The sequence below is a fragment of the Rhinichthys klamathensis genome, unplaced genomic scaffold, assembly GCF_029890125.1.
Source record: "Rhinichthys klamathensis goyatoka isolate OS25496 unplaced genomic scaffold, OSU_Roscu_1.1 h1tg000269l_1, whole genome shotgun sequence".
Taxonomy (NCBI): domain Eukaryota; kingdom Metazoa; phylum Chordata; class Actinopteri; order Cypriniformes; family Leuciscidae; genus Rhinichthys; species Rhinichthys klamathensis.
The window spans coordinates 2,807,297-2,833,172 of record NW_026606789.1 but is presented as its reverse complement, the minus strand read 5'-3'; the positions used below and the strand labels follow the sequence as shown (position 1 = coordinate 2,833,172).

The following is a 25,876-nucleotide window of genomic DNA, read 5'->3' as shown; positions in this document are numbered from 1 at the left end:
TCTCACTGGGCCTCCGCAGCAGCCTCCAGCCAGGCCTCAGCATGGAGCCGGCCGTAGCAGGGAGGCCCAGCCCGCTCCAGGCGGTGGCAAGCCACAGCGAAAGCATTCCGGAGCGGGCCGCTCAGGGATGGAGGAGGATGCTCTGGGAGTTAGTCAACAATCCACTCCCTCCCCCCGGGTGAGGGCCGGGTGGAGTCTTTGTGTGTGTGTGTCTGTTCCTCCGCTGCTCCCAAAAGAAGCGGAGCAAGCGGTACCCACACTCCAAAGAAAGAGCGAATTCCTCTGTTCCTGGGTTCCAAGAGGGCGAGTCTGGCGGTGTGCGACCCTGTAAGCCTTGCACCCCTCAGCCCCCTCTTGTTCGCCAGCACGGCAGCTGGGTGCGGTTCGAGAACCCGGTCATCCGCCCTTCTCACGCATCCCTGGCCGTCTCGTGGAGACAGGTAAGTGTTATACACCACACTTAGACCCTGCTTCGGGCCGCCTCCGGGCCTTCCGAGCCGGGTCCCTGTCCTCCACCTCGCTGCCCCACCTCGGGTACGTCTGTGGTTCCCTGGCACGGTGTGTGTAAGCCTGAAGATGCTTCCTACCGCTCCAGCTGGTCCCGAAACTTCCAGCAGACTCGGTTTGCGATTCATTTCGCTTGGCTTCACCCTGGCTCAGTGATATTTATCACACCTACGTGTTGAGCGCTGCTCCTGTCCTGTGTGCGCACGTCGCAGTCCTACTGGCGAAGGACGCGACCTTGCCTCTCCTCCAGCCGATATGAAGGTCGGTTTCTATAGACCCGTACTTCATTGTACCCTAGATAGGTGGTGGGTTATGGCCATCTTGGACCTGTGTCAATTGAAACGGGCCCTTTTTCGAAAGCCTTCATTCAATTACTACACAGAGATGCATTTTCAAATGCTCCGTCCCCAAGGTTGGCCTGCAGCATTCGACCTGAAGGACAGTACTTCAGATCTCTATCTTTCCGCTCCACAGACCATTCTGTGTTCTGGCGTCGAGGGTACGAAGTATCAGTACAAGTCCTACCCTTCGAGTGCTCCATAGCCAGTTGGGTCTTCAGGTCAACTGGAAGAGAGTAATCTCTCCCTCGGGCTGAGTAGCTCTGTTTCAGTTCAGGAGAAGGACTCGGTCCAACACGTCTCTTCAAGAAGAGTGTGTTAGGCTAGTGCTAGAAGTGAGAAAGGGTTCCACTGAAAATTTCAGAGGCTCCTGGGGCATATGGCAGACGCAGCCGCTTGGCTTCCTCCATATGAAGACCGCTTCAGCACTAGTTTTATGATCGAGTCCCGAGGTGACCGTGGCAGAGCGGCACGCCCTGTGTGATAAAAGATCACCCCGGCCTGCCGCCAAACTCTCAGCCCGTGTTCAGACCTTCAGGTCCACTAACACCGACTGAGGGGCTATGTACAAAGGGCATGCTTTAACGGAGGCCTGGGCGACCTCCGACTGCATTGGTATTCGTTACCTCGAGTTGGCAGTTCACCTCGCTTTGAGCTATCCGCTGCTCAGCGAGCTGGCACTGGTCTGAAAGGACAACATCGCGACCGTTGCGCTAAGCTTCCCTCGCATGTCACAACTCGCCCGTCACCTCCTCCTTGGAGTCAGGAGCTTCTGAGGTCGCTTCATTCCACTATAAAATTCTTCCAGCCTGCTCAATCGTGCCGCCAACGAGCCTCACGACAGCTATGGCCAGGGAGAGTGGAGACTCCAATCCCCTGGCGGTCCAGCTGGGCAGGGACCACTTCGGGGCCGCACAGTTGCATCTGTTGCCCCTCCAGACTCGTCCCTCTGCCAGTTGTGTTTCTGTCTGAGCGGACATCCCTTGAATAGACACTGGCTTTCAGCTGACCCCGGGGCCCAGCAGAAATGCGTTCCCCAGTGAGCCTTCTAAGTAAGCGGCTATGCGATTCATTATCGCTTGGCGCTGCTCAAGTTCAGTGATGTTCATCACACTCAGGTGTTGAGCAGAAATGCTCCTGAAGCTCAGTGAATTATCACATCTAGTGTTGGGCAGTGCTCCTGTCTTGTGTGTGCATGTCGCTTGCACCTACTGTGCTAAGTCAGGAGTTGAACAGGTCTTGATAGTTGCCCCTTTTTTTGGCCCAACCAGATCTAGTTCCCTCGACAGCCTTCCTGACTTCCCCTGAATACATTCAGGGACGGGGCATGATGGCACCCGCGTTCAAAGAACTGGACGGGGAGGTTCAGGTCGCTATCACAAGGATATGAGGTAGTGACCATCACTTCTGCAAGCACCCCCTTAAGATAAGGCAGTTGTGCATCGCTAGTTAGAAGTGGAACCTATTCGTTGAATGAGTCTTCTCTCCGTGAGGAGATCCTGAGACCGTTCGGTCATTTCAGTGCTCTCTTTCCTGCAAGTTGGGTTGGAGTAGGCTGTTCCTTCACCCTCAATATGATACAAACATCATATGCAGAAGTATGGGAAGCATGTCCTGATCGTCAGGTTCCTGAGGGAGCAAGGGTCATCCCTGCGCCCCTCTTTATCCTCTTGGGCCTGTCTCTGGTGCTATTGCAATCAGAGACCGCCCTTGAGCCACTGCAGGCAGTGAGTTAAAAATTCTGTTTTTTACAGTTCTCCTGCTTGAATGGTCTCTTCCAGAGGGTAGGGACTTGCTCGCTTTCGGTCAACGAATTGTGCCTGGAATTCGGGCCGGCTAACTCTCACTAGCTGAGACCCCGGCCTGGATATGTGCCCAAGGTTCCTACCTCTCCCTTAAAAGGACCAGGTGGTGAGCCTGCAAGCGCTGCCTGGAGGAGGCAGACCCAGCCCTGGCTTTCTCTGTTATAGCCATAGGACCTCAGTTCAGCTCTTATCTGTTAAGGAAATCAGCAGAGAGGGAAGGCTGTTTCCAAGCGAGGTTGGCGCAAATGCCTTCATCTTGGTGAAAGTCCTGAGATGCTCATGTCCACTTAGGTGGTGAGCTCCTCTTTAATGAGTGTGTGCTCCCGCTTAGGCGTTGACACATAGTGCTTCGCTGACAGATATTCTAGAGTTGAGGGCTGGGCGAAACCTTAGTCGAACCTCTGCTTCCCGTGGGCTCCCTTCACTTGAAGCCAGTTCACTGTAAGCCCGGTTCGTTGTGTCGGCTTGCTGCGCCATTCCCCTCCTATGGACTGGATACGTGCGCAATTCTTGCTCCAGTTGAGTTCCCCTTTTTAGCCGAACCCTGTCGTGTTCCTCCATACCCTTCGGCAACGGACATGGCGGAATGTCTGAAGCTAGGCCTATCACTCGTATGCCTGTGGAACCTGTATTAGGCTGGGTCCATATGCTGTGATCCCTTCGGCGATCCCATATGTACATTCTTCCATGGTACGGCTCCCTGCGGCGAGCCCGTGTCTTCCCTTGGCAAAGCCTGCTCTGCCGTCACTGTTCGGTTGAGTCTCCCCCTGTTAGGCTGGAGCCACCCCAGTGACATTCCATATGTTGTACTGCCCGGTCATCCACCCAGTTCATATGTGTATTTTCCACATGTTACCTCCCTTCGGGCAGGATGTGGCTTCCCCAGCATCCCTTCCTTCCATGTTCAGGGAACGCTTTCCCAGTGGTCCTGTAGGAACAGCAGTGACTTCCCTGGCCTAAGCCCTGTCCTTTCCCCGCCTATTGCGGGGGGATCCGGAGGCTTTTGTCTAGGCGCTGGAAGGTGGCAGCACTAGATGGCGTTTTTATTGGGATCCCAATCAGTCGACACGTCGACTACGTTGAACGTGAACGACTGAAAGGGAACGTCTCGGTTACGTATGTAACCCTCGTTCCCTGAAGGAGGGAACGGAGACGTAGTCCCTTAGCCACTATTGCTGGACCACCGCTGACATTGAGTTACGCTCGGCTCCTCAGCGAAAAACATCTAGTGCGTGCATCCACTTCCGTATTTATACCCGCGGCGCGGGGCGGAGTGTGTAATGCATTTCACGCACGCCAATTTCATTGGCTCGTTTTAATAGTACTCGAAGATGATGGTCTCTCTAAGCGTGATCTCAATCAGTCGACACGTCGACTACGTCTCCGTTCCCTCCTTCAGGGAACGAGGGTTACATACGTAACCGAGACGTTATTTTAAATTGTAATATTTCACAATATTTCTATTTTTACTGTATGTCCAATCAAATAAATGCAGACTTGGTGAACATAAGAGACTTTCAAAACATTTAGAAAATCTTTCTGACTTTTAAATGGCAGTTTAGAGAGAATGTTTGTCATGCAGTGATCAGAATAAGCCACTAGTAGAACCCATGATGAGAAGCATGTACTGTAACTGTGGTGTTTTCATGTATGTGATGAATGAGACGTGGGTAGTGGCTTGTGTTTTCCTTTGTGGAGGAGGAGCGGACAGCTGCCTTTCATTCTGTGCTTCTGATTCTGTCTTTCTCTCGTCAGCATGACCGCCTCAGACAAGGCCAAACCTAGTGAGACCACCAGCCTGGTGAGCCCGAGTGACGGCAGCAAACAGGTAAGTCTCATTTTCAGCATCCGAACATTTTCATTAAAAGCGAATTCAATTATACAACGTTTTGATTCAAAACTTTGCACACAAAATATTTCTAACATGAATGTGCTAATGGTTTGTATAGCACATAAACCTATTATATTTATTTTCTGCAGATTACACAGAATGGATTTCTGGCTATAGTTTTACTGTATTTATTGGATTATACAGTGGCCAAAAAAGCATGTAAACATAAATCTGATTGCATTAGAAAATCAAATATCTAAGTTCACTTTCTAGAAATTGTCCACTGTATGTTTATTTAAAAAAGAATAATAATTCTACACCTATCACACTTTTATTCATATAGCCTACTTTTTTCGGACCAAAACTGATGCCTAAAAGTATAAACTGATTTTTATAAACTGACTATTGGGCAGTAGTAGTGTTTTTAACTCGGCAGAGATGCTGATTCGGGCAGGGTTTCCCTTTTTTATCTGTGTTGAGAAAGCTGAAGTGGTCTGGACGGAAGTGGTTCTTGAGGTTTAATCAGATTATTAGATAGGACTGCATGTACTTTGTTGCTTTCAAATGATACTCCCAGCCCAGTTTGTTATCATATTTCCATGCAATCTGGTTCAATTCTGTGGCTGCAGTCTGAGCGGTCTTTGGTTGAAACATGATCAGTGTTTACTTGATGTTCACTTTTCTATCCCAGATGATCTCAAATCACATGATCCAAACCCTTGCTCTCTAATGTGCAAGAGGAGTGACACTGCAGTTAATGGAATAAACTAATTCGACATGCTTTGCTGTGTAATTCAGTCTGGGACAGAAGATACTCTAATAAAACATATACAGTATAAAAATGTACTGTAATATAAATCTTAGATTAAATCTTACACTATGTAATTTGTCTCAAATCAGAAAATGATGTAAAAATCAACGAAAAGTTCAAGACAGTTCTAGCTAATGTTTTATTTGTTCATTTTTTAAATTAAAGTTAAATAAATGTAAAGGAAGTGTAAAAGACAGGCAACATCAATCTCATGTAACATACAATGACAATCAGTTTAATATAACAAAACCATATAATAAATTAGAAAATAAAAAAAATACATGTATAAAGAGAAATAAGTATAAAGTTTATCATATAAGTTTCATTTTTTTTATAGCAAATTTATTATAGTAAGCAGAAAATTGCTTTAAGGATGACAGTGACTTATACAGTTTAGAAAATAATAATTTAAAAATATAATTTAAATCAAAAGTGCAATTATATTACAGATATTTTTCCCCAAATGGCATGCTTCAGTGTAAGACACATCAGAACTATTAGTAGTGCAAACACTGCAACAAGTCCTGCAATTAAACCAATGTGCAGTTTGTTTTCATCAGTCATAATTGAAGAAGCATCTGTGATGGAAAGCAACAGAAAGATCAAGTCAGATTGATGTCAATCATGTCATAATGAGCTGCTTGATTACTTAGTAGCACTTTATTTTACAGTCCTGTTCCGCATCTGTACTTATTATGGAAATGATAATAACTGGGTAATAACTAGGTACTAACCCCTAACCCAACACACTACCTTGTATTGGCCACTATAGGTAAGTACACTGCAAGAATAAAAAAAATAGTGTTTTATAAAGGAATGTTTGCGATCTATTCTTACCCCATGTAAGGACCATCAGTTCTTGAAGACTGCTGTGCTTTATTTGACAGGAGTAGTTGTGTGTAGCGTCAGATAACACAATTGTCATCTGAATCTGGTATGTTTGGTCATGATTTGGCAGGAGACCTGTTGATATTCCATCTAAGGCTGGCTGTCCATCAACCATCCACTCCACAGTGATATCTTTAGGGTAAAACCCTGTCACCACACAGTTGAGAGAACCAGCACGCTGGCTTCTGATCACAGCTTCAGGGCGAACTATTAGCACAGACAAAACACACTCAGTTAAGATAATCTAAAAATATAATAAGCTGAGCACGATATGTTCTTGTTAAATGTAAAACATGGATATAACTTTGTTGGATGCAATAAACAACAGCACTGGATACATTTAAACATGCACAAACACACTTGCCTTGCTGGTCAAGTATTGTTTTACTGTGTTTGTAGAATTTCTTGAGTCGAGGAACACAATCACGATGAATGTATATGAGATTATTGTGATTCCAGAGCTCAAACCTGTCTAGAATGTTCTTAATTTCCAAATCCTGTGGCAAATATGAGAGCCATTGAGGGCTGTCCATGTCCATAGAGAGCACATACTCTCCATTGACTGAAAAATGATACAGTCCACTTGATGTTCCATTTTCTCTCAGCTGACAGCCATACATTAGCTGTAGGAGTGGACCTGAAAATACAAAATCATCATTGGAACCATTTTTAGAAAATTATTTCATTCCTACCAACTGCAGTATGGAGAACTGACTAGGTTCAGTATTGTAGAATATTGACACCAGTTCTCTATTAAAATAGTAAACAAAAGCAGTAACTCTCTCATTACATGGTCAGATTAATCTAATATTTCCAAGTATTAAATCTACAGCTCTGTGTTCAGAAGCTGATATCCATTATCTGCTAATAATACTCAATAAATTGTAAACCATTGGGCTTCTAGCTTAATAAATCTTCTTTATACTGTGAAAACAGTTTTTTCATTTAATTTCTGCAAACAAACCGAACTAAAAAGTTTTTAAGCTAATGACTATTAATTTTATTTTGGACTATTTAATTATTTTGGAAATTGTCTCTTAAACTTTTCTCTTTGATTCATGTATAAACAAGTGATGGAGTTTAGTTATTTTGATTTTGTTTGTACAATCGTAGTGTAAAAACCCTTCTTCATTCTACATTTATATGCCATACTTTTCCCTATAATAATTATTTAGCAATTTTATAAAAATTTTGTACAATTGCTTATTTATTAATTAAAACATCTTCATACAATACACATTTTAGAACACAAAATCAGTATAATATTAATATTATTTATAATAAGATTTCATTTTTTTTTTTATATATATAGTTCTAGTGGAGTCGTAGAACCAAAATAAGATATCGAAGCCTATACCTTTCAGCCCCAGGGTTAGATTTGCATTTCTAGAAAACAGGTTGAAATAGACGGTTTTGAAGTTTGTGCAATCCCTAAGATCTCTCCAGACAGTAGAAAGAGATTCCAGTTGCCCAAAGGGATGTGAAAAAACATCAGAAGTGCTGTCATAACTAAATACTCTGTAATCGTCAAGCATGCCATATGACAAGTATTTCGGCAAATATCCATGTCTGGGAGCAAATGTCACGTATATGATCAAACTGTGATGCCCTGTGTAAAAAGAGAGGGAAGAAAAAATGTATACTAACTTATACATATGAACTTTTGTGAGAGCCACAAGTGATTTTGGTGATAATTATCTCCCACTTGCTATACTGACTGCTTAATATATAATCAAAAGATACAATAAATGTAACATGGACACTTTACGGAGAGTTTGTATACTCTTTTCACAAATACGATGCAATTAGTGAAAGGAAAGTAAAATTAGGCAACCCACCAGAGTATTCCGCTTGCAAAGCCATCAAGGAGGACACCAACAAGAACTGTAATAATATTCAAGAAAATATGTCAAGAATATGTAGGTATATTCATTCTACTCCAACACAGTTGCTCTTGCAAATTGATCTCCCATCAGCACCTTAGTTCTTACTAGCTGTATTTTATTACATAGGCCTACCTGATTTGCTGTCCCACTCTGAGTTCTACAGTGATTTGCTTTGTACAAACAACTTTTTGATCTTAACACGGGTAACACTTTAGAATACTGTTCCGTCATTAAAAGATTTTTCCAAAAATCCTTGTATTTACCATAGCAGACAAATTAGGTTAAATAGAAGTCTGTGCCAGTGCAGTATCTCAATGGAATCTGCAAAAAATATACGTAAAAAATGCACGTGCTCTCTTGTGTGAGTTCTCTTGAACAAAGCACATATAGGTTTGTTTTGGGTCATTGACTAAATTTCAAGTGTCTTTGGTTACACAAGAAACAATGACAAATTCAGTGGTATAAAAATACAGAGATAGCTACAAAACCGAAAACAAAATTACTTTTGCATTATTGCACAAAAAGGGAATTTCTGTTTTAGAATATTTCAAAGCAGTCATGTGATTACCGATTTCGATAAATACTTCTCTAAGTTATTTAGAACCTGAGAATTGAGTCTTCAGTTTTATTTTGCAATGAAAATAATCAAATTTGGACCTTTAACAAAAAGCTCTACTACTCACTCGAAAACATTTCTTAACAGTTAAGGTGATGATACACAGGGCAACTTTTTGAGCAATGTTGCTGGGCAATGTTGCCGTCAACAGGCAACCAGATGAGACACAGGGCCCATGACCAATCTCAATTATCCAGATAGAAATGTATTGCCCCTTTTTAATGGGAAAGTGCCCAAGCAACAATCTCTCGGCAAGATTGCCCAGCAACATTGCTCAAAAAGTTGCCCTGTGTATCATCACCTTTACAGTCTAGTTCACTAGAGGTCAGCATTGCACCGCTCATTCCCATTGCTAAATAAGAATTACTTAGTTTGTAAAAAAAAAAAAAAAAAAATTAGAAACACAGTCTTGTTGTGTGACTAAGTTAGTCATCATAGGAAGACTTGCTTAGTCTGTTATAATGTGAATGATAGAATTTATTTTTGCATTTGAGCTTACCAAGAGGAAGAACAACATTGCCTTGTTGTCACCGTTATTCCACAAGCTCATGGGGAGTCCTGGCATCTCCGAGTCCAGTTTTTTTTTTGTCGCTTTGTTCTCAATTCCCTCCCCTCAGCAGGGTTCTTATACAAAATATTATTCCTGATAAATAAGAGACTGAAGCTCAGTGGCTAGACCGGAGATACTCCATCTGTAACAATAGGGGGAGATGTAATTTGTTCCTTGTTGCGTACTTCCCCGTCAAATCAGTCCCACCCAGGGGAAATAAAAAACAGAAGGGAGAACTTTTTACTTAACATCTTTCAATTATGCAACGAAAATGCACTTCTTCCTCTCATATGTCTTTAAGTTAGTCTTTAAGTGCTTTTTTAGGCATATGCGACCTTGCATACATTGAATTTATACATTTAAGACTGATGTAAAATAATTGTCTTAATACAGTATATTCAACTACCGAGACTACTCATAGTTGTGTGATCATTTAGGCAATTATTATCCTTCAATTCAAACCAAGGTTATTATAGTTTTGCATTTTCATTAGTTTTTTATTTTTTATTTCGTTTTGACTTTTTGTTTTCAAATTCAGTTTAATTTTAATTAGTTTTTAAAGTGGGTTTGCTAGTTTAGTTAAAAATTTTTTTTAATGCTTAGTTTTTAGTTTAGTTTTTATCAGTTTGTAGTGTTAGTTTTAGTCTTTTTTTGTAATTTGAGTTATTTGTCAGGGGCAAGATTCAAAAAGGTCAGAAAAAGTATTGTGTAATAATAACTCATACAATTTTAGAAATATGTATTCAACAATAACACCAGTACATAATATGTGCATATGGGCACAGATATGTAACGTTAGCCTAAACAGTCTACACAAGACAGTAAGCAGAGCCGGACAGTAACGGAGTACATTTACTTGAGTACAGTACTTAAGTACAATTTTGAGGGATCTGTACTTTACTCGAGTATCATTTTTGGGGAGTACTCATGACTTTACTCAAGTACATTTGAGAGGCAAATATTGTACTCTTTACTCCAATATATTTCTAACCATAACCGTGAGTACCCGAGTAAAGAAAAAAAAAAGAAAAATCTCGGACACCCTCAATTTGTTGTTTCCCTCTCAAACGTGATTGGATTGTGCAGGCGCCACTGATTGGGACAGCCTATCAGCAATCACTTTCAGCTTTCCGCCAAAGTCAACTCCATGGTCAGATTTTATATTACACATTAATGTAAGCCAAGCATTTGGTTTGATGTTCTTGAGTATGTGGTGTGTATAACACAGTCAGGTTCAAATGTGGCAGTGGCGTAGCCACGAGGGATTTCTGATTTCTTAAAAAAAAAAACTTTAGGAGGCAAAATATATTTTTACTGATTATGTGAATTACACTGCGCAAAACAAAGTAGGCTACCCAGCGAATGAAGAAGGGTTGGCGCTCAGTCTCCACAGTACATAAAATATTAATTTTGTTTTATTTTATTTTTCGGGTTTGCATTTATGAGGAAAAAACAATGTTATGGACGTGTTCTCCGTTACGGACGTGAGCGCTCTGAAAGCGGCATAAAAAATGCTTTAAAACTTTCACAGAGACCTCAAACAGAAAACACAAAACCTTTCTTTAACCTGAATTTCGTTTTGCATTAATTGTATCTTAATTTTAATCTATGTTTCATCAACCAATTGCCTGGGTTTAATAAATAAGAAGTAAATAGCAGACGATAGATAAGAAACGGAGGCGCCGGCACGTGAACTGGATTTTGTCTCATAAATGAACCGAAACTCAGTGTATAAGGTAGCCTACTTGCCTCTAACAGACATGTCTACTTTTAAACAGAAAAATTCAAAACGAAAGAAGACAGACTACAGACTGCTCTCTGCTAATGTAATCCGTATGAAATGTGCATTTCTCTCTGGCGCGTTCACTACTGAAGATCCCGAGTCAGCATCGCCAACTTCATCTTAGCCGACACTGACAAAGAAAACACTTGTTTATTAACAAGTGTTTATTAATAAACAATTAAAATATCTCCTTGCTATATTTTACATATTCATAATCATTCCTTTTGCCGGTTCTTTGTGACAGCTTTTAGGTGCTTTATTGGCAGCGCCACCCTTACATGTGGTGTGTATGTGTGTGTGTGTGTGTTGTCCCCGCATTTAAAGATGGGACCCCCCCAAAATTTAATTAAATTAAATAAAGCAACATGGTAAAAAGATGAAAATGACTTGATTTTACTTTCAATTCCTTTTACATTCTCCAAGGTATTAACATTAACATTTTTCATAACTCCATGTAGGACGTTTCTGTGCATAAATGTAAGCACTGTGGCAGTAGATTAGTAATGCAATATTTAGAAAATTTACTCTTGTACTCTTGATACTCAAGTACTTTTAAAAACAAGTACTTTAGTACTTTTACTTAAGTAGACATCTGAATGTAGTACTTTTACTTGTACTTGAGTAAAATTTAGCAAGGGGTATCTGTACTTTTACTCAAGTAACAAAGCTCTGTACTCTGTCCGCCTCTGACAGTAAGTGCAAAATGTGTAAGTGACGTGTGCCAGGAAAAAAACTAAATAGCCAACAGACTAAAGAAGACATACATGAACAGCATGTATTTAACCCATTTTTGGGCCACACAAGACCTTGCTTAGTCAGGGAGCTCAATCTCTTTACCTCTTACAAAATCTACACATCTTCTATACAAAATGTACACCAAATCCCACAGCTGTACAATTTTCACACCCTATACTAAATTTACCCTATACAATACTCATCTGGATTAAAGCAGCAAACATTCAGTGTAAGAGTAAAAAAATGACATAACATTATTTAATATTTGAATCACAGCTTAAAGGCCTAGCTGCTAGTGTTTTTACATCGACAACCCAACTGCATTTAACCTCAAACTTGCGACTAGTTAGCTAACTTTCTAAAGAAGGCGCAATGGCTTCTCGGGTCGACATTAACATACTGAAAAAATTGTATTCAGAATTTAAAATATTTTTATACCACTTTTTAATGTGTGATTGTGTAAAGGTGTTCAAGAGATACCAACCTTTTGCGAACTTGCTTTCAACGAACACTCGTTTTCATGGAGACGCGGTGTGCACGGAGGGGAGGGGCTGTGCGTGCGCGCGTGTATGTGAGAGAGACTATGGCGTTATTATCCTGTCCAATGTCGAGAGCGCATTATTGTAGCGCGAAAGTACATTAATATTATGCGCGAGCGTGAATCTCTCTGCTCGCGCGCGGAATATGATGTGCGCGAGCGTGAATCTCTCTGCTCGCGCGCGGAATATGATATGCCCAGCGCGAATCTCTCTGCTCGCGCGCGGGAACTGGGCACGCGCTCTCATATACACTTCTCTTGTAAGAGTTCTCTCTCTGGGCTTATTGGGCTCGCTGCCTTGCTCAGAGAATATGCCTGCACTTAAAACGTGTTCAGTGCAATCGCGAATTGCTCCTCTTCCCCAGCTAACAATTTTAGGTTATAAGAACGTTTTCATAACGTTCCCATTAAGTTATAAAAACGTTATTTCTGAATGTTCTAGGGAATTTCAAAAAGTCCAGTTTTTTAGACGTTGTATTAACGTTATTTCTTGGTTATAAGACCGTTCAATTCTCCCATTATGTAAACAGTATTAATGTTATTTCCTGGTTATAATAACGTTAGAACGTTCAATTCTCCCTTTATATAAACGTTGTATTAACGTTCTTGCTTGGTTATAAGAAGTTATTCAAACGTTCAATTCTCCCATTATATAAACGTTCTCTTAATGTTTTTCGAAGATAATGAAAAACGTTTCATTCATAACAAGGTAGCCTATAATAGGCCTATATGAAGAACCTAAAACAAGAACTTTCAGATTTTAAAATTAAGATAAAAATTTTAAAAAAGACCCATGAATCATGTCTATAATATGTGTAATGTAGTCCTGAAGTCGAGTTGAATTGAACCCAAGTCCTATAGTTTATTCCAATAAACCGATTTGGGTTGAAGTGACCATATGAAATTAACATGAACATAAACTTGGAAATTGTTGTATAAATGAGCTATATAAATTAAATTAACTTTAACTTGTGGATGTCATTGGTTGTTTTTGGTCATAATCCTTGTCCTTGTGTTCCCATTGTCTCTTGTCTAGCTTTGTTCCCTGTAGGCAACCATTGTTGGTGATTCTATGTTTAGTCCAAGTTTATGTTCATGTTAATTTCATATGGTCACTTCAACCCAAATCGGTTTACTGGAATAAACTATAGGCCTACTTCGGTTCAATTCAACTCGACTTCAGTGGACTACATTACACATATTGTAGACATGATTCATGGGTCTTTTTTTTTTTAATTTTAGGTTCTTCATATAGGCTAGGCCTATTATATAGGCTACCTTGTTATATAAAAAACATTAAGAAAGGTTTTAATAATTATTAAAACATTTCTTAATTTTTTTTTTTTTTTTTATTGAATGAAACGTTTTTCATTATCTTAGAAAAACATTAAGAGAAGGTTTATATAATGAACGTTTGAATAACGTTCTTATAACCAAACAAGAACGTTAATACAACGTTTATATAAAGGGAGAATTGAACGTTCTTATAACCAAGAAATAACGTTAATACAACGTCTAAAAAACTGGACTTTTTGAAATTCCCTAGAACATTCAGAAATAACGTTTTTATAACTTAATGGGAACGTTATGAAAACGTTCTTATAACCTAAAATTGTTAGCTGGGGAAGAGGAGCAATTCGCGATTGCACTGAACACGTTTTAAGTGCAGGCATATTCTCTGAGCAAGGCAGCGAGCCCAATCAGCCCAGAGAGAGAACTCTTACAAGAGAAGTGTATCTGAGAGCGCGTGCCCAGTTCCCGCGCGCGAGCAGAGAGATTTGCGCTGGGCACATCATATTCCGCGCGCGAGCAGAGAGATTCACGCTCGCGCACATCATATTCCGCGCGCGAGCAGAGAGATTCACGCTCGCGCATAATATTAATGTACTTTCGCGCTACAATAATGCGCTCTCGACATCTGACAGGATAATAACGCCATAAGAGACTCGTGAGGGAGAGCAGGGAAAGGAAATGCATTCGTTAAACAAAATGAATAACGACACGCAATATGTGGCGGCCGGTGTTGATTCTGTGGTGCACCGCCATGAATTAGTTTGTTTGGGAAACACTGCCAGTCGGAAACTGTACGATCGGAAATGTCAATGAAAGATAACGTTTGCTCTTTGAAAGACATTGACAAAGACGAAAACTAAGGACATTTACTCTATAATTTTATTTTATTTTAGTTAGTTTTGCCAAACACACATTACAGTTTTAGTTAGTTATCGTTGGTTAGTTATCAAGTAGGCCTACCTTGATTCAAACTCATGATATCTCTTTTGTGGGATAATTTGTATAACTCTTCCCAGTGGACTCATATAATCAAAAAATGTTGACCAAAATGTCAAAATTTCATATGAAACGTTGCTAAAATTGTATCATATTTTTGACATTATTCATTTTACTTAATGCATTTGGAAGTTTATTTTATTCAAAGTGACTTACATTGCATTAAATCTATCTATCTATCTATCTATCTATCTATCTATCTATCTATCTATCTATCTATCTATCTATCTATCTATCTATCTATCTATCTATCTATCTATCTATCTATATATATATATATATATATATATATATGATAGATAATTTTAATGCAATGTAAGTCAATTTGAATAAAATAAACTTACTAATATATATAAACTTAGTTAGATTACTTTATTAACACTGTATATAGGCTGGTTATAACTTTTGGTGCGTGATGCAGTTCATTTTTAAGACTCTACTAATATGATATTTACTGTAATCCTATATTCAAAAGGATTACTGATTTTAACCCTAATCCAAATCCTTCAGTTCAGTTTAAAGTCCAACACAAGAAGCGCTTTCATTTTAGACTTACTATTGGGCCCTCGCCGCTGATCGAGGCCACCAAGACAGATATACAAAGTTGTAGCAGAAGTGGAATTTATGCCTAGGGGCTTTCGGTGCTTTGTTGTCCACAAGCTCCGAGTGAATGCTTTGTAAAGGGCTCATTATCTGCTTTTTTTTCTCCAGATTTCTGAGGGCAGACAGGACATGTCTCTAATTGGACCACTTGAAAAAGAGGGTACAGCACTACTCATAGGGAACACAAGGCTCCTCACCAATAGTTGGAATGGGCCTCTCCATTAGCCTGAGTCATAATGTTCCATCATTGTTAGTCTAAAGTTTCCATTTAATCCACAAGAAGGTGCTCTTTCATTCAGTGCCATGAGCCTCAATGACAGTGTCAGTCCAGATAATGAAAATGACCGAGATGAGGACACAAAGAGATGGTGGTGTGGACGCTTGCTTGATCAGATTGGTCAAGCCTTGCTTAGACAATGACTGTCTCCGTTTGAAATTTGTGAACTGACTGACCCAAAACCAGTGCATGTCTATCCATATTAGATTCACAATGTTTCAAAGAGCTATTTGAAACTAAAATATCCTCTGTATTTAAATAAAAACTTGAGTTGCTTATAAGGGCTTTTCACTAAAATGAATTGTTCATTCTTAAGTTTAACTCTGTGTTTAGGTAAGACACTTAGGTTCACACTTTTCCATATTTATCTTGGATTAGAAATTAAGTTTCAATTACCAACACCCCCCCCCCCCCCCCCCCTCTCTCTCTCTCTCTCTCTCTCTCTCCCTCTCTCCCCTCTCTCTCTCTCTCTCTCTCTCTAATATCCATGTTGCAATGCCAATATAATTGATTTGACGACCATCCCAGATAACAGGGATCATTCTCAGAACTTTGGCTAATGTTCTGGCCAGGTTCTCACAAAGTTATGGTCCTTTCAGTAATCTAATAGGACGTTTGTTCTGGTCTTTTACCTGGTCTTTAACAACTTTCTCAAAATATATATGCTATAGCACATACTTTATTTATACATCGTTCATGGGTCGCTTTTTAAATATTAATACATAGGCTAGTATACTACTTTTTTCAACAATCCCATAATGTCTGCAAAATGATAAGATTTAACAATCCCTTTATTTTTCAATGCCGTATAATGTTTTCATAACTTAATGGAAACGTTAGCAAAACCTTCTTGGAACATAATTTTTTTTAGCTGGGAAAGCACGTGTGTAGTGATGCTGGATCTGAAAAGATGGCAGGCGAGGTGGGTCTATGTGTGCAAAGGGTTTATTGAAGAAACAAATATAAACAAAAGACAAAAACAAAAGGAACACTGAGAGCACGCAGGGAACAGAACCATCAACACGAGCAGCAAACTTTTACTGACAAAGCAAAAGCGAAACACAAGGGCTAAATACACAGGGGCAAACAGGCTTAACATGCAACGAAAAAACACACTCAAGACAGGAAGTCACACAAAAGTCCCAAAACCGAGAGCACATATGACAGAGACCGGGTGGCGGTGCTGAAGTCCACCACAGCAGAAAAGATGGGACTGTAGAACCCCACGGTGGAGCAAATGACCACCACAAAAGATCCCCACGGCAGAGCAGAAGACCACCACAGCAGAGCAGGTGGAGCTGAAGACCACTTATGGGGAGCCGACGAGACTGGAGAACTTAAAATGGCCACTCTGGCTGAGATGAAACGGGCAGCAGGTTCTGTAATAGTTTCAGTGGCCATAACAAGGCAGACAGAGAGTTCTAGGTGACCTCTGCGGTCGTAACTGGACAGGCAGGGAGTTCAAGGGTGATCGCAGTGGTCATAATCGGACAGACGAAATACTAGGGCGACCTCCGTGGTCATGTCAGGGCTGGCAGGAACTCCTGCAGGGTCATAGCAGAGCCGTCAGGGGACACACAAAGATCAGAAATGGCGCCCGCGGCCATAACAGAGGCATCAGGTAAAACAGGGAGTTTAGAGGAGAATGTTTATGAGGTGGATTTCCTGAGTCTTCGTAAATCAGCGTCACCACAGTTAATACTAAAGAACAAGCAGTGGAGTCATCTGATGACGATTTCTCTTCATCACACATTAGAGCACAGTTTACCTGTTTTTTTCTCCCCCTTTGAGGCTGACTGTCAGGGTTGAGTGTTGGGATCTCCCAGATCCTCTACAGCAGCGCAGTTCAAACTCTTCAAACTATGGTCTGAACCCATTGTAGAGTTATTTCCCCTAGATGATAAAGGTGATGGATACCAGAGTGATCGATCAGATGATTGCTCTCTAAAGTTGCAAAGGATCTCTGAGAAGAATTCAAGACTCCACAAAACACAGCTGGCCATTCAAGCTGAACTTAAATTAATCGAGACAGCCAAAGAAGAGCTGATTCAGCTTTTAGACCGAGCTTGTAGTCTGCAAAAGACTTTATCTAATCCTAACACCCAGTCTAATCATCCATCAGTTAACATCCCAACATACAGCGCATGCGAGTGATGAAGGCATTACAGCAATACAAAGGCCAAATCAACACTTAAGCCTAGACTCACTTCAGTGGAGAAGACTATGGATTTTAGCCAGTATGATGCAAGTCAGTATGATGACCAGCTGAGTGTAAAGAATTAACTCTATGACATATTAATAATCAATAATAACTGGTTATAATTGATTATGAATATTTGTATCAGTTAATATAATTAACTTAATGTAGTAAAATTAATATTACAATCGACCCACCTGTTCGTCCCCTGAACACTCAGCGTTAATTGTTTATGAATTGTTTAAATGTTAATTCTATGAAATGTTCATTTCCGGGGAAGGGAAATGTCTTTCTTACTGTACAGTACTAAGAGCCTGTAGTCAATATCTTAATCGTAAAGTAAACTTTGTTGCAAGCAGAGAATCAGAACCAAATACGTATTGTGCACAAGTTTTATTAACTAAATCACAAACATAACTAATCTAAACACATACATACATACACGGGTAAAAGGGTGAGTGACATAATGGAACCGGAAGCAGGAAATGGAACTATGGAAAAGATCCATCTAACTATGGAAAGAACCATCAGCTTATAATTTTCAGAGCACCTCATTAAATTGATACTTGCATGGTCTGTGCAGTCGACACAATTCTTGAAGTTGTTGAAAATTAAAGTTGTTACTGGTTCCGTGAGTGTCAAATGTTGAAGTTGCAATCGTTTTCTTCTCCGTTGGATGAAGAAGATATGATGAACTTGCATGGTTAGTTTGACTCTTTTCTGGTTGAAGGGTTTCTCTCTCTCCATGAGCACATGGCTGGGCACATGCAGATTGTGACCTGCCGGCCCTGGGCCAGAGAGCCCACGAAGGCAACCAAGGAGTGAGGAAGTCGGAAGAGTTGATGGTTGCCCATTCAGTAATGGTAAAGTTGCAGTTTTCCTCTGAGTTGGATTGAAGAAAATACAGTCTGACTCTGTTGGGAGAGAGAAAACATTGCAGGCTGTGGTCACAGCGGGTCCCCACAGACATCAACCCGAAGAAGCAGCAGTGAAGGCCAGAAGCAAGAGAGAGAGTCACTGCGAATTGGTCTTTAATTAAGCCTGAGAAAGGCCCCACCTCTCCGGGTTTGCTTGACCAATGAGAAGGGTGGAGTTTTCAAGCGGGAAAATTCCTTTGTGGTTGATTTATGAATCTTTGTTTTAAGCATGCTCATTTGCATGTGCAGCTGGATTTGTTATGATGAAGAAACTAAGAAAGATTCTTGTAATACTAATATGTTGCACAGCTATCGACATATCATGTACACAATCATTTCGATCTGCAAAGTACCAATTTATAGAGACCAAACATGGTATAGGTGACCATTGATTCGATTGTAAAATACACAGCATCAACAAAATAATAGTATTATTAAAAGACATTACAAAAGATAGTAAATCATTTGCAAAATGTTCTTCATGTTCATTTATAGATCAGTCCGTCTATAATTAATGCAGCAAAGTCTGTATTAAAGGCTGTTTCTGTCTTCCCCATCGTCTCTGTCTCTGAACATGTGACCACATTTTTAACAGCAATAAAACCAACTTATCTGATCTTTGTCATGGTAACTAAGACCTTCTTGCCCTTTTGGGGGATGGAACCACAGATCCCAGAGTGAGTTTAAAATATTATTTGTTAACTATAACAAACACTTGTGTCTGATTTGTCTCAGTCGTTACATGAGGTATGGCCAGTACCCCGCCCAACAGATAGTTCCTCAGTTTATACATGACCACCCATGGGATTCATCCACACGTACATTATCCTGGACATCACAGAATGGCATCCTATAGTATGTCACCTCCTCACCGACCTTGTCATAAAACTCGTTTAAATGATCATACGATGCCTCCTCGATTGTCGACTACATGCTGCTTTTTGTCTTGATGACGCACCGCATGTGGCGGTGCGACACTGGTGGCTGTTGCCAGATTGGGTGTTTTTTTTTCGCTACATATTAAGGCCTATTTACAGTGTGTTTTAGCCGGGTTTTCGCCTGGAAGGCTCTATAGAAATCTGGCACCCTATTAAACGAAGTTAAACTGAGAGAGCGTGCGTTCACAGACACCAGAATGAACGAGTTCACAGTAACGTTCATCAGGCAGTAATACAGTATGTTCAGTTCACGTTCGCCCAAAATATGAACGAGTTAATGAACTATCGTTCAATGAACGCGTTCAGGCACAACACTGCATAGAGGCATCCAAAACAGAGACTTGCCTAGTCAGCTAAGCAACATAGACATTGTACCTGAACAAACCAGTCAGCAGTAATAAAGTCTTACTCAAAGTTGTCAGGGTACTCCTACATCAGACAGATTTGTAATCCTCGATGATGGCTCTGAGCATACTATGCTCCTGTCAGAGGTAGCACAAAAGCTTGGCTTGTGAGGGACTCAAGAAAGCTTAGCTTTGAGAACAGTCTGTCATGATGTACTGTACCCACGATGGAACTTCAGTCTCATTCTACGTTGTGAAATCTCATATCTGGAGCCTTTACTGTCCCACAGCTTGGGAATTTGGTAAGAGACTAGAGTGATCAATGAGATCAATCATTGATCACTCTAGTCTCTTACCAAATTCCCAAGCTGCAGAGCAATTCAAAAACTTAGGGGTCTTATTCAGATTTCGTGAGCTCGCAGTGACCATCAGTGCTGATATTCGAGGCATGTTTTTACCAGGTCTGCCTTCTTCCAGAGGATAGACCATTGGTTTATCTGGCGTGACCCAACCTGCAGGTCAGAAAGAAATGGCACGTGCATTCCCTAATATAGCCACAGGTACAGGAGTCATGATAATGGATTCCCAACAGCCCAGAGCACATTGGCCTATTGAAAGAGTAGTCCAAGTGCACCCTAATCTTGACTCACAAGTGAGATTAGTGGACATCCAAGTTAAAGGGAAGGTTTATACTAGACTGGTGGCACGACTTGTGGCCCTACCCCGCATCCCAGAAGATGATATGGATGAGCATCCTTTTGCAACCTTCTCACGATTCAAACTGAACACACAATTGGGGGCAGCTGTATAAGCGGCTTGCGTGTATGGCCCCTTTAAAGGTCCCGTTCTTCGCGATTCCATTTTTCAAACTTTAATTAGTGTGTAATGTTGCTGTTAGAGCATAAATAATACCTGTAAAATTATAAAGGTCAAAGTTCAATGCCTAGCGAGATATTTTATTTAACAGAAGTCCCCTTTCAAAGCATACAGCGAACGGCCGGTTTGGACTACATCCCTCTACTTCCTTTTTTAATGACGTAAATAGAACAGTTTTTTTACTAATCTCCGCCCACAGGAATACACAAAAAAAGGGTGTGTGGTCTTGTTGCGCTCCCACGGAGAAGAACCACTTCAGCTGCGCATGCATCTCCAATTTATGGTAAGAGGCGTGACCTTTCCGGGCAACGTGCGATAAGCTGCTGTCGAATCACAACACAGGAACCGCTGGCACAATCAGAACTTGTTACGTATTTCTGAAGGAGGGACTTCATTGAACAAGGAAGTCATCAGGCCGTTTTTTGGACAATGAAAACAACGGTATACAGATAAGTAAATTGTGTGGAAAAGACTTTTTGCCCTTTTAAAATGTTGCAGCAAAGCGTTGTGTGAAGAAGAAATGCGTGCTGATCGAAGTTGAAGTATACAGTAATATTTGTGCGTGCATGGTGCATCCTAAAAAACCACACACATATTCCATGCTTTTAAGCTACAGTAATGTCAGCAAAGGCAAGAACTGTAGTTGAACGAGTTCCTGGGTTTTGACTGGCCCACCAGGGCAAGTGTTCCCTATCCAACAGTCCTTAAATAATAAAGACATTACTAACAGGTTAAGTAAATATAATAAATAGGCTAATATAGTGCATATACAAAATGCTTCTCTCTAGAGTTAATTTCTTTGGTGAACTAACCTGCTGCTGACACTAAATACCTGAGGTAAATGTAATGCTACGTGAGATATTATTCTTAAGCTGTTTTATTGATATCTTTCCGCATCCGCAGTTGAGAAATGAAAACGTCTCGGTTACGGGTGTAACCCTCGTTCCCTGAGTAGGGAACGGAGACGTTCCGTCGGATGACAACGAATGGGGTTTCGCTTAGAAGCCTATCAACTTTTTGTTGTATTACAAAACGAGCCAATGGCAAAGAAATGCCATGGGTCTGCGGAATTTGCATGGCGCAAGAGAATACACATATGAGAATAGAGAATACACATATGACCCGGAGGGATGCATATGGAGAACACTGGGGTGTCCAGCCGCAGGTGGAATATTTCAACCCCAGGGGTGGGGGTTGAAATATTCGTGGGTCTGTCCTACCCTCGTGCATGTCCTTTAGCATCTGGGCCTGGTAGACCTGCAGAGTGGCCATGGCATGCAGAGAAGCAGCTGCCTGTCCCGCCGCTCTGTAGGACTTCGCCACTAACGTAGACGAAAACCTACAGGCTTTGGATGGGTGCTTAGGCTCGCCACGAGAAGAAGCACTCTGAGGACACAGTTGCATCGAAACAGAGCGTTCAACCGAGGGGAGCCCAGTGTACCCATGGGCAGCTGCCCCATCGAGGGGAGGAAAGGCGGACGAAATCAACGAGCGGTCACGAGAAGACTGGGGAGTCTTCCAGGACTTCGAGACTTCATCATGCACGTCCGGGAAGAAAGGTATTGGGGCAGGCTGCGGACGGGAACCAGCAGCTGCACCCAAAAACCAATCGTCCAGCCGCGAGCGCTCGGGACAGGGTGGAGAGGTCCACTCTAACCCGATGCACGCGGCCGCCCGGGAAAGCATGGCCGTCATCTCTGGATCAGACTGAGCCACAGCCGTATTCACACCCGAAGGTGGCAGCTGTGACGAGTCGTCACTTCCAGACGAATCAGACCCGCCTTGTGATGCTGCGATTGACATTGCGTCTTCCTCTGGAGCGCCAAAGGAAACTCGCGGGGCACCCGAAGATGGTCCCGCAGCAATCCCCTGAACACTCGCGGATTGCAACACTGAAGAAGGTGCTGTGAAGGCACGGACAGATAGTCGGCGCTTTGTTCCACACAGTCACCCTCAGATCACCCTGGCCACCAACCGAAGTAGAGCCTCTCGTGGAGGTGCTAGATCGGGGTGTGGATGAGGGGGCTCTCACTCTTGCGAGGTCATTGAGTCTCGATCCTAGTGTTGCGATGGTCATGTTCCCACAGAGAGAACATGAGTCATCCACGAGCGCTGCTCTAGCGTGATCAATGCCCAAACACACTAGACAGCGCTCGTGCCCATCAGAGTCAGATACAAGTCGACCGCAACCAGAAGTGCACGGGCGAGGCATCTTTAAAAAGACGTGCTCTTTTGTGAGAAAAAAACTCGAGTGCTGAAGCGCCCGCGGAGAAACACACCAACTGGCAAACCACGCACAGATTAGCAGGAAGTGTGCACTCGCCGGGAGATCGCCGTCACACCAACACTGGAGAGTTTGCTCGACTCGTAAGAAGCTGACAAAATCAGAGATGGCTAAAGGAGTGAAGAATTAACTTGGCTCCGAAGCGAAAACATATCTGCATTCTGCCGGCATCCTCCTTTTATACCCACGAGGTGGGGCGGAGTTGCGCCATGCAAATTCCGCAGACCCATGGCATTTCTTTGCCATTGGCTCGTTTTGTAATACTCGAAGTCGATAGGCTTCTAAGCGGAACCCCATTCGTCGTCATCCGACGGAACTCGGAGTGACAACGAAAGGGAACATAGATCATCGTTGTCTCTTCTTCTTCTGTGCTTTTTACTGGTAGCAAACAGAGTGCTGCAACAAACTGCGTGCGCCCCCTTCTGGATTGGAGTGTGGCTCGCCTGTGACTGAATGCATTCGTCATGCGACTGCACGCACCGAACCGTGACGTCCGTACGGTAAGGACTGCTGGATAGGGAACACTTGCCCTGGTGGGCCGGTCAGAACCCAGGAACTCGTTCAACTACAGTTCTTGCCTTTGATGACTTTATATGAAATATAAATAACTAAATGAAGTGGCTTTAAGTCCAAACAGTGCCATTAATATAATAACATACACTCACCGGCCACTTTATTAGGTACCCCATGCTAGTAACGGGTTGGACCCCCTTTTGCCTTCAGAACTGCCTCAATTCTTCGTGGCATAGATTCAACAAGGTGCTGGAAGCATTCCTCAGGGAGTTTGGTCCATATTGACATGATGGCATCACACAGTTGCCGCAGATTTGTCGGCTGCACATCCATGATGCGAATCTCCCGTTCCACCACATCCCAAAGATGCTCTATTGGGTTGAGATCTGGTGACTGTGGAGGCCATTTTAGTACAGTGAACTCATTGTCATGTTCAAGAAACCAATTTGAAATGATTAGAGCTTTGTGACATGGTGGAAGTAGCCATCAGAGGATGGGTACATGGTGGCCATAAAGGGATGGACAAGGTCAGAAACAATGCTCAGGTAGGCCGTGGCATTTAAACGATGCCCAATTGGCACTAAGGGGCCTAAAGTGTGCCAGGAAAACATCCCCCACACCATTACACCACCACCACCAGCCTGCACAGTGGTAACAAGGCATGATGGTTCCATGTTCTCATTCTGTTTACGCCAAATTCTGACTCTAACATCTGAATGTCTCAACAGAAATCGAGACTCATCAAACCAGGCAACATTTTTCCAGTCTTCAACTGTTCAATTTTGGTGAGCTCTTGCAAATTGTAGCCTCTTTTTCCTATTTGTAGTGGAGATGAGTGGTACCCGGTGGAGTCTTCTGCTGTTGTAGCCCATCCGCCTCAAGGTTGTGCGTGTTGTGGCTTCACAAATGCTTTGCTGCATACCTCGGTTGTAACGAGTGGTTATTTCAGTCACTGTTGCCCTTCTATCAGCTCGAACCAGTCTGGCCATTCTCCTCTGACCTCTGGCATCAACAAGGCATTTCCGCCCACAGAACTGCCGCTCACTGGATGTTTTTTCTTTTTCGGACCATTCTCTGTAAACCCTAGAGATGGTTGTGCGTGAAAATCCCAGTAGATTAGCAGTTTCTGAAATACTCAGACCAGCCCTTCTGGCACCAACAATCATGCCACGTTCAAAGTCACTCAAATCACCTTTCTTCCCCATACTGATGCTCGGTTTGAACTGCAGGAGATTGTCTTGACCATGTCTACATGCCTAAATGCACTGAGTTGCCGCCATGTGATTGGCTGCTTAGAAATTAAGTGTTAACGAGCAGTTGGACAGGTGTACCTAATAAAGTGGCCGGTGAGTGTATATTTTACATATATTAAATATATATTTATATAGCCATAATATAATCAACCTGACTACATTACACACTAACAAAAGTCATTTTTAGAGGGTCAGGTAGAATTAACATAAGGTAACAATTACAGTAGTGTTAATGGTTGCCATGACATTTTACTGTGAAGGATGAGTTTAAGGACACGATAGTGTAATCCTCCGGTCATGTGACCTCTTGAAGCTGAACCATGGCCGGGTCACCTCTCTCTCTGACTCAACTTCGCATGACTGGAAATTCACTCAGTACAGTCATATTAATGGCACTGTTTTGACTTAAAGCTACTTCATTTAGTTATTTAAGACAATAAAGTTATAATCCTGGCAATAAAATCTGTTTGTTACCACATGACACACATTTCAGAATACCTGAGCCTTTTTAATAGAGAGTAACTTTTTATCATAATGTATTTGTTTTCAAATCAAACAATATTTAGAATGACTTGCGTGTAGTGAAGTCCTATTTTGGCAAATGCACAGCATTATAAAATTAGAACCTTTTGAATTGTATTTGACAAACTGCAATAGTTCTCTGTTTGCAGTACATTCACTTTGTACATATGAATGGATGACCTTTTCATTTCATCCTTCTCAGATTGCTGTCAAGTGAGAGGTGTTGGCAATTATAGCCATGCAAACAACAATGCTTTCATTGATAAGTCTCCTATTCAGAAATAGACCAGAGATAAGTGTGTAGTGGACTGCAGGCAGTACAGCTGATTCAAACTCTCATCTGCACAGTCTTGTGTGGACTTTCCGTGGTATTAAATTAATTCTTAGAATTACTGGTATATTTCCCCCTAATTGCAAACAATCAATCTGGACAAACTGCTTACAATTTACAAAAGAAAATGACATTTGGGGGAATAAATAAGCCATGGAAACATATCTTTGATATACTGAACAACACCAACCTATACAGACACCCTCCAAACCCACCCTGTCTTTGATCCATCGTTTGTCTGTTA

The 25,876-nt window shown here is 41.7% G+C and overlaps 1 protein-coding gene and 1 long non-coding RNA gene across 2 annotated transcripts in view; one reads left to right on the top strand and one right to left on the bottom strand.

Annotated features, from left to right (window-relative positions):
* Positions 1–4,391: 4,391 nt before the first annotated feature.
* Positions 4,392–25,876, top strand: part of slc2a1a (solute carrier family 2 member 1a) — a 34,659-nt gene continuing 13,174 nt past the window's right edge. The window contains exon 1 of the mRNA XM_056268152.1: positions 4,392–4,478. Within this exon, the coding sequence (XP_056124127.1) occupies positions 4,407–4,478 (72 nt within the window). The 5' untranslated portion in view covers positions 4,392–4,406. The remainder of the gene's footprint in view (positions 4,479–25,876) is intronic.
* Positions 6,218–9,412, bottom strand: LOC130102200 (uncharacterized). The gene is made up of 3 exons (XR_008809151.1): positions 9,182–9,412; positions 6,649–6,817; positions 6,218–6,387 (listed from the first exon to the last, which is right to left on the bottom strand). It is a non-coding gene; the product is annotated as an uncharacterized LOC130102200 (long non-coding RNA).